This window comes from Lactuca virosa, chromosome 1 (assembly GCF_052849685.1).
Source record: "Lactuca virosa cultivar CGN04683 chromosome 1, Lactuca_virosa_CGN04683_v6, whole genome shotgun sequence".
NCBI classification, from domain to species: domain Eukaryota; kingdom Viridiplantae; phylum Streptophyta; class Magnoliopsida; order Asterales; family Asteraceae; genus Lactuca; species Lactuca virosa.
The window spans coordinates 116,514,438-116,524,700 of NC_136426.1; the positions used below are offsets into that span (position 1 = coordinate 116,514,438).

The 10,263-nt window shown below is 32.3% G+C and overlaps 1 protein-coding gene across 1 annotated transcript; it reads right to left on the minus strand.

Moving 5' to 3' along the window:
- Positions 1-82: 82 nt before the first annotated feature.
- On the minus strand, positions 83-5,442 carry ABCG3 (ABC-2 type transporter family protein). The gene is made up of 11 exons (XM_079076291.1): positions 5,370-5,442; positions 4,232-4,732; positions 4,070-4,149; positions 3,683-3,969; positions 3,300-3,585; positions 3,069-3,197; positions 2,764-2,955; positions 2,537-2,623; positions 1,696-1,968; positions 1,496-1,603; positions 83-384 (listed from the first exon to the last, which is right to left on the minus strand). The coding sequence occupies exons 2-11, from the start codon at positions 4,713-4,715 to the stop codon at positions 127-129; spliced, it is 2,184 nt and encodes a 727-aa protein (XP_078932417.1). The 5' UTR covers positions 4,716-4,732; positions 5,370-5,442; the 3' UTR covers positions 83-126.
- Positions 5,443-10,263: the final 4,821 nt, after the last annotated feature.

Consider the following 10,263-nt stretch of genomic DNA (forward strand, 5'->3'; position numbering starts at 1 on the left):
AAAATACATTGCTATTTCTTCCATTTCCATAACAAATAAAAAAAATCTAGAGATTAAAATATATATAAATAACCATATACACTTGTCAAACAACGCACAAAAGCATGCATATATATTTATTTTCATTCATCTTCTATCATTCATTCCAATTTTACAACACACAAATCTAAATAAAAACGAGTTCTTCTTCACACGAAAATGTAGCAATAAAAACACAAGAACTCGATACACAAAAGCCATAAGTGACAGGATCATTAGATTTTTCCATTTTGAATTTTCATCAGGAGAAACATCGTATACATTATGAAGAGCTTGATACCCTGAAATTGTCCTAACTTGTCCCACTGCAAATGATGCCCCATCATACTCATTCTCCAACAAACCCTAAAATCATAATCAAGTTAAATTCTTTAGTTAAATGCAAAAAATAACAACCTACTTTTGTTTAATTTGTTTATTATAATTTATTATGTATAGTGTCCTACTTTCATTAAAAATCTACTTAATTATAACAATGTCATCCAAATACAAATTTTTAAACGTACAATATCTTGATAAGAAAAAAAAAAAAAAGGGTTAATCTCATAAAACTCTATATTTTGTGTTTTTTCCGGATTAAACCTCATCTTTATTTTTTTCATGAAAAAGACCTTATATTTTTTTCATGTTTTCCGAAAAAACCCTCAACTTTGTCTTTTTTTTCCGAAAAAAAAAACTCAACCTTGTAAATGTTTCCAAATAAATCGCCAACTTTTTTAGTTTTACCTGAAAAACCCCTTACATTTAACAACTTTTTTTAAAGAAATGACTAAAAGGTCCGGATAGGAAAAAAATGAATAAATACAAGGTCTTTTTAAGTTGAGGTTTAATCTGGAAAAAAACACAAAATATAAGGTCTTTTATGAGATTAACCCAAAAAAAAACTAAAAGTACAATGTTATAATTGATTATATTTTTCAAAAAAAATATTGAAAGTAGAATGTTGTAATAAATCCCTTACTTTTATTCGTTTATTGAAGTTCCAAATAATTACACAACCAACATAAACACATTCTTCAGATCAATGTCTTAATAAGAATAAAAAAATACCCAATTTTTTCAATATACAAATAAGGGTTAATCTCAAAAAAGACCTTATATTTTGTGTTTTTTCCGGATTAAACCTCAAATTTATTTTTTGCCTGAAAAAGACCTTGTATTTTTTTATTTTTTCCGAAAAAAGCCCTCGACTTTGTATTTTTTTCCGAAAAAAACCTTCAACCTTCTAAATGCTTCCAAATAAACCCTCAACTTTTTTAGTTTTTCTCGAAAACCCTTCACATTTTACAATTTTTTTGGCAAAAAATGACTAAAAGGGCCAAATCGGGAAAAATGAAAAAATACAAGGTTTTTTTCAGGCAAAAAATAGATTTGAGGTTTAATCTGTAAAAAACACAAAATATAAGGTCTTTTTTGAGATTAACCCTACAAATAAAAAATTCCTCATAAAACTTGCCTGAATTGAATAAGTGTGGAAAGAAATATAAGATATGGGAAACATCCACACGGGTCCCGGTAAAGCACTTCTAATTCGAAAATAGCCAGCAGAAAGCATCATCATCACCTATAAAATCAAATATCACAGGGGTATTTCAGACATTTGAACGACATTAACATAATAATAATAGCTTCTTGGATGATTTTTAAGAAACTCACATGTATAAACACGAGTGTTGAAATAGTCCAAAACATATCTTGCAAAATAGTGGCAACAACAAGCACAATCCCTTCATTAACCAAAAGGCACATGAAGAAATTGAGCACAAAATACATCATAAAGCTGAAATCATTTCTTAACCCCACAAGGAAGTAGAAAACAAGACTTGATGAAATTGAGATTAGAAATAAAAACGGGAGACTTGCAAAGAGTTGTCCTGTTAAAAAAACTAATCCCCCTGAATGTTGATTTGAATCTTCACAACCATACACCTGCATTCAATAAAATTTGTAGTTTTTTCTTATTTAGACATTGTACTTTGAAAAAAAATCTAGAGTAAATTATACGAATGGTCCCTATGGTTTGGGGTAATTTGCACGTGTGGTCCCTAACTTATTTTTTTAACTCGGAAGGTCCCTACTTTTTATTTTTGTTGCGTGCCTGGTCCCTGGTCTTACCTAAAAAGACTATTTTGCCCTTGATTTTTTAATTTATTTAAATAAGGTGGGGTAGGTAAGGTGAGCTGAAAGTGAGGTTGGGGATGTGTTTATTTAAATAAATTAAAAAATCAAGGGCAAAATAGTCTTTTTAGGTAAGACAGGACCAGGCACGCAACAAAAATAAAAAGTAGGGACCTTCCGAGTAAAAAAAATAAGTTAGGGACCAAACGTGCAAACTACCCCAAACCATAGGGACCATTCATGTAATTTACTCAAAAATCTAATGTTTTGTATTTGCAATAGAAAGATATGAAAGTAGGATGCTATAAATGATAATAAACAAATGAATGAAAGTATGTTGCTATTTCTTGCATTGATAGGGATCACAATTCATAATTACCTTGACTTCCTTCAATTGTGCAGGGACCCCAACAATGCTTAGTAGGGAAGCAAAAGATACAAACACAAAGATTGCAGCTACTCGTGTCTGAGAAATCAATATATAAAATCTTGTAAGTCAAGGAAAAGATTAACGTTGTTTATCACATAGGAATGGAATGTGATTCCGATCAATTGCTCATTCCATTCTTTTGCCAATTCCATTCCATAAAATTTACGCAAACTTACCGCAACCGAAGACAACGAATGCCCTAATCCCGAAAAAGCAGTGCCAACACACAGTGCAAGAAGCATGCAAAGAATCAACCGAAGCCAATAATATTTCCACTCTCTTGACATAATCAACAATGATCTCCATGTCAACACTGCAATTCTTGTTGCACTATTTGCCTTTCCTTTGCTTTTCAAAGATGGACCTTCCTATTGCCATAATTTCAAACAAAAAAACATCTTATTAAACTATGAAAAAAATAATATTAACTTAAAATGTAATCTTGAAACTAACATAATCGAAAGTTGTAATGATTTTTTACCCTTTCGGTTAGCCTAAGTATCATAGTTTCAACTGCAGCTGCATCAGCTGAAGATCTATATGTTTCTTCTAGGGTTCGGATTGCAATAGCAGTGTCCATATTAACCGATGAAAAATCCCCATTGTCATCCTATTTCAAGAAATATTAATCATAATTCATAAAGCTTTAAACTTTGTGATGTATATTGAATAAATTTTTGAAGTTTGTGATGAAGAATATATGATATATCACCTGCCAAGTTTTGCACATTGCAATAATCCGATCAAAATCGGTGTTTATTGCACGAAGAAAATGATCAGAAGGACTTTGCATAATAGGGCAAGGAAACCCTGCATTTGAAAAATGTTGCAAACAAGCCAATGTCTCTCCAAAAAACAATGTGTTTCCATTTGAAAGAAGACAAATTCTGTCATAAAGTCCAAACACTTCTGTGCTACTTTGATAAATGGTGAAAATTAACGTGCAACCTGTGCTTGCTAGCTTCTTCAATGTCACCATCATCAAAAGTGCAGAGACACTGAGAAAAAAAAATGGAAAGATTGTTAATTTGTTGTTTATTGATTTATTCCACAAAAGGGTATTGAGAGTAAGGGCAAAAAGGTAAAATCTTTGACCTGTCAAGTTGGTAGAGAGGCTCGTCTATGAATAAGACTTGTGGCCTCATTACAAGCTCTCTTGCTATGCTGACACGTCTTCTTTCGCCACTTGGAAGGCCTTTCATGTAACAATGTCCACCTATGAGTTTATTTGCATAGTCACCTAATGACATGGCAAGAATTGCATCCTCTACAACACTTTTCTTTTGATAAAAAAAACCAGGAAGTTGAAGGAGTGCTGAGTAGTAAAGAAACTCGCGAACTGTTAATGATCCGATTAGTGTGTTTTTTCTCTCAACAAATCCCTTTCAATAACACAAGAAGTTTGTTAGAAAAATAGGGTCCCACAATATAAAAATGTTGATTTGATTCCAATTCTTTGTTAAACAAATCTTGAAAACTTACATAAGATCCATACTGCAATTTTGATTTTGCTCCATTCATGAATACTTCACCATATGTTTTAGCTGAATCATCCAACCTTCCTAAAGGGGAATGAAAACTTGTTAAATTTCACAAATTTAAAATTGGAAATTAAAAAAAAAATGTTAAAGTTTGACTAAATACCTGCAAGGGCTCTTAACAATGTTGACTTCCCTGACTTTCCGGGGCCCATGATGACTGTCATTGTTCCAGGTAAAGCATAGCCATTTGAGCTTTTTATAACTCGATCAGAGTATTTTCGTTTTCCTTTTATAGTAACTGTTAAATCCTTCCACACCATTGTAGCACCTGCTATCTTTCTTGTTACAACTGCACCTTCTGGTAGTGGGGGAGATGGCATGGAGCCACTGTTGAGCTTTGAAAGAGATGGTGAGATGGGGGTGGTGGCGGTGTTAATGGAGTCACCACCACCACCACCACTCTCTTCCACCCTAACTTCAACATCTGGTTCTTCCCAATCAGGTGAATCTTCAAATGAAATTGGTTGTCTTAAAGCACCTGGTTTTCTTAAGTAGAAAAAGTTACTTGATGGTACTCTGCTAGCAGGACTGCTTGCTGAAGATGATGAAGATCTGTAGTTATCTGATTGAGACTGTATTTCTTCCATTATGTCTATCTACCCCTCTGTAACAATGAGAATAAGATCAATGCTTCATCGAGAAAGACTTCATATATGAGAGAATAAGATCAACTACATTCACTTTAGAGCATTAAATATTTAAATTCCAACCACAAAACTAAGAGGACTTTCAACAAACAGGTGGTGAGCACAATCATCATTACTCCGTCCTCTTGTTTGAAGCTCGAATCTCAAAATCTATTGAACCAAATGTGTCGGAAACAATAAATTGAAGAAAATCTAGTCGCCTAAATCCATTAACCCACGTATGCAGCAAAAGGTGATATAAGAAAGCTTCATCGAGATTCGAGAAAACCAATCTAATGTCTGACCCAAATGAATACACCGCACTCCAAGTAAGATTCTGATCTCTCCATGAAACACGACTACTAAAACCCTTAAAGATTGTTTTTTTACTACATTAAATTAACTTAGCAACTTCAGGAAACACAATGAAGAGGGTATCGACCCTTTTCGTTTGAGTATTGAGCAGTGAACCAGTGGTCCAAATGGGGTGAACAAAAACTACCACAAGAAGCTAAAACCAGCAGCCATAGACGCTCGATATACTTGTAGAATGAATGAACACAAAAATAAGATTGAAAGACAAAGACAGGAGATTGTAGAGAGTGACAAACTAACCTGGATCTGAGGGGGAGAAATGAGAAATCGATTGTTGTGAGAAATGGAAGACAAAAGACAGCGTCGAGTCGACATATCATTATTATTTACTCCAGGCTGACTTCAACTGAGTTTGGATTATTTTCATAAACACCCCCTGATTTTCTGTATAATTACAGGAACAACCTTGAAGTTTTATTTCTTCAATAAAAGGGTATTTGGAGGCGCGTCTTGCTCATTATTTGATTTTTCGAATTAAAGTTGCATTTAATTATTTGTGGATCACTTAATATAGAACTTTTAAGAATGTTGATTACTGGATAAATAATTGTTATGTTTATCTAGATAAATATTTGTTCAAATTATAGAAAAAAAAGTTAAGAAGTAGTAAATAATTTTTTAAAGTTATTATTTAAGTATGGGCATATTATATCACATAGTTTTTCTTGTAACCCGTATGTACCATTAATAATTTAATATAAATCAATTTATTAAGTTTATACAAAGCATAATTTTATTTACATGATTCATATATATTTTAATTTTTTAGCTGCAAATATAGCATAAATAAATTAAAAATATCTAGTAAGAATATGTGATATATAATAAAAATATATTGTGCTATTTCATGTGGTTGTGAATGGTGATATCTTGTATGTCGATTATATTGTGTAGCTATATGGGCTTACCCGTCAATTAAAAATGGATCGGGATTGAAATGAAAATTCTTATGCTAAATGGTTTTTATATTTATATTTCCAATTACTTTGTTTAAAGTAAGCAAATATTCTTTTCTGAAACAAAGAAAAATGCTAAATATTCTCTTTTTAATAAATTAAAATGGATGAATAATATCTTTTTAATAGCGTATGATAAAAGATATGGTACACGTTTCAGTTTTACTGAACTATTTATGAGAAAATCCAAAATAGCACCAAATAAATAGATATAAAAAACAATCAAATATCTAAATAACAATTTTCATATATTTTGATAATGCAAAGTGTACGTAAGTTTATATTAAATAATAGCTTTAGTTATCTCAAACCAAACTTGACTTATTGCTAATTGTATTTTATTTTATTTTTTTGTTTAAATTGAAATATAAATTTCTAAATGCCGAATTAAAAATTATGATATAAAGATTTGAGTCGATTCAGTTTATGTCTTTATGGGTAAGTTACCTTTTTTCGATACTGCAAAAGGAGTTCTGGTAATATGCACATGTCTTGGTGGGATGGATATCATTTCAAGGAGAAACATACAAGAATTTACAGTCTTTTTTTTTTTTTTTTTTTTTGTCTTCAAAATCTATTTTTCGCAAGAGGCGTGGTAAACTAGTAATTATAGTTTTCATATACACCAATTACTATTACTATATATACTAAAATAAAATTTATTTAGAAATTAGAATTAATAACTGTTACTACCGTGTTTATATATTAATTGCAAAATAACCATTAGAAATTATCATAACTAATTGATGTCAGTATGTTTTGCTTATTTACGTACTTGTGTATTATCAAATATAGTAGTTAGCTAGTTCATAACAAAAAACTACGAAATTAATACTATATAAATTCGGTCATGTGATTTACATAATATCGCAAGTTTAATCCATTTTTTTGTTCCAATAATGTTCTCATTTTCCACTCAATCATGAGTGGTAACCATCAAATAATAATGCTTAGTACTAACAAACCTAAATGTGGTCTTTGGTTGTAGATGGTTTTATGAGATACCATATTAGGGTGGTCCGAGTGGCTTCGGAAGAGCTAAAATGGGTTGGCGGTACCCGACGGGGCCTTTGCACAATATGCAATGTGAGTTGAGACTTTGACTTCGAAAACGGGTAGGAACTTGTGGGTAACTCCAACACCTCAATTTTTTTATTTAATTATTCTATTATAAATATATTTATCTGTCAATTTAAAACCATATCTTTCTTTATTTTAATTACATTTCATTCTCCTATACTTTATGTTTCTTTTTTTTCAATTTCATTTCATTTTACTCTATTCTCTTGCATTAAAATTCAAAATTTGAAAATAGATGTCGTTCTTAGGCCAGTTGTATTTGCAAAATGGTCCGAAATCGAAGAAGTGACGTTGGCTCGAGCATACATTGCCACTTTCGATAATAGGCACGCGAGTCAATATAGATCGTCATATTTTTAGCGATCAGTTCTAGATCATTTTAAGCAACAACTTGGGGGTTCGGATCATTCAACCCATCATTTTTTTTCAAAATGGAAAGATATGCAAGGAAAAGTGAAGGAGTTTAATGTTATTTTCACCCACAAAATGAATACCCACGGGCCCAGAGTTTTCGATGAAGAAGTTTTAGACGCAACAAAAAATAAGTATAACAAATACCATAACATGAAAGATTTTAGACATGAGGCGGCATGAAATATTTTTAAAAAATTACTGTTCTTTTTTTAGAATTTTAGTATTTATTTTGGTTTTCGTTTGTCTTTTGTAGTATGGTATTTTAGTTATTTCATTTCTCGTTTTATAGGATTTAAGTATGTAATTCTTAGGGATGTCAAAAATTATCATGTGGTCCCGACCCCGTAGGACCCCGTTTCCGTACGGGAGTATTTTTACAATTTTTTTCGGGTTTGGGGAGGGTTTTACCCTCGTTTAGTTTTCGTGAGCGGGGGCGGAGGAAGGGAGTTTCGTCCCAAATACCCCGCGGGGGACCCGAAATAATTGTTATATATTTAACTATTTTATTTATAAAAATAAATATTAAACTTAGAGTAGTCATTATATAATATATGTTTTGTATTTGGATAATTAGTGTGATATGTAAACCTAAGCGAAATAAACAAGTTAAAAATATGTTAAATAAGGTTAAACAGGGTTAACGGGGGATTCGGGGGAAAATGGGGAAACTGGGTAGGATCAGGGTAGTCTTAAAATGCGGGAGCGGGATCAGGGTGGGAATTCGGGGTCGGGATTGGGATTGAGATCAAGGGAAACAGACGAATTCGAGGGTGGGGGCAGCTATTTCCGCCCCCGTTTGGTACCGTTGACATCCCTAGTTATTGTTGTTGGAAATAATGTCCAATGACATTAATTGTTAGTAATATTTCTAAGTAATAATGTTGTCATTTTGGGTTGCCTTCAATACACAAATATGGAATTAAAAGAAATAAACATAAGGAGAAAATAAGTTTATTAATTTAATATGTTTAATAAATTAATCAGAAACTATTCTGGAATTAATTATGAATTAATTAATTAAATGGGTTATTAACTAGTTAAAACATTGACTAATTGAAATATTTTGGTTATGAGCATAAGGGAATTTCGAAATCTCCATCTCATGTGGGATGGGAGGTCATTTTCGAATTATATCTTCATCCAACATGGGATGAGAGATAAAACATGGCAAATGATTTAAGGCTATATATGGGGTGCTAAGGGTTTCATTGCATCTTGTACATTGGCTTGAAATTTTCGCTAACTTCTTCTCTTTCTCTCTATGGGACGAATTTCTTAACCCTTTCCAGGGTTTGAAGAAATTTGACCATCTCCTAGTTTTCTTTATGTTCTCTCTTTGGAGTCATTTGGGTGTGATTCCATTGAATGGATTCTACTTTGGGTCCTCTCATCCCAGCAACATGGTTAGATCGATAAGGGTTCTAGAAGATCAAGATCGAGCTGCACAAGAAGTTAGTAATTCTTATTAGATTTGTAATTTCAAAGTAGGCTGTTATAATTAGTTTAACCTAGATATTATGGTGCATGTACACTTTGGTAAATTGTGATTGTTTTCGCAACCTTGATAGAGTGTATTGATGTATAGAAAACCCAATAGTGGTATCAGAGCTAATACGTTTTAATTATATGCACTACTTAAAATCGGAATCTAAAAACCCTGATAGTCGCAGTTCGCGACGCGACTCCTCTTGATCGTGGCGCGACTAGACGTATTTCAGATTTTTGAATTTTTGTTGTTTTTGATTTTTAGGTAATTACCTTTTGTTTAAAATATTATTTTAGTTGTTTAAACCTAAATATTCGAAATTTAGATATTATTTAATAAGAATTTGAGTTTGATTATTATTGTAACGTCCGTGTTTCTAGGCCAGACATCAATATTGATATAATAGTCTATGTTAACCTTTGTAACTTGTTTTGAAAGAATAGAAATGTATTATTTGAGTATTATGTGTTTTATGTGTTTTATGCTTAATTGTTGTGATTTAAATGAATTAAGGATAAAATAAGAGTTAAAATGAAATATTAGATAAGCCCGATATATATACATAAAGTTGTAGTGGTCGTTACGAGGATTCCGAATATATAAAGAATGCCGAAATCCAAGTTATAACGAAGAAGTTATGACCTGTCGAAGTTTCGCGACAGAACCGGTACGACACTACGTGACGTAAATAGTGAATTTACGATGGAGCGATATTTAGCCTTAGTGATCTAAACGAAAGTCGTAGAATAAGTTAAACCGAGAGCGTGCATAAAAAGAATGTCTAAATCTGACTGCGTATGAGGAAGTTATGATTTTTCAAAGTTTCGACTTAGCGGTATGTAGCCCAAAGTTCGAATATGAGGTCGAGTGATTTCTAGACGAAACAATCTAAACGAGAATCGAATATCTCGTCGATAGTAATGCAACGGTAAAAAGACAGACGAAAACGGACGTCAGATAAAGAAGTTATGAATTTCTAACGGAGTTTTCCTGTCCCGGCCTACTAAAAATAATATAATAAAAGTTAAATCAAAATTAGCCGACGGAGTCTAAACGAGAGTTGTAGAGAATAATCTCACCTACGCGTGGATATAAAGAACGTCGAAAACGGAGCTCGTATGCGAGAGATATGAATTTATAAAGTTCGGAACACAAACTTCGAGGCCTGTCAGAGTTCACAACGTGAGCAGGGTCCTCA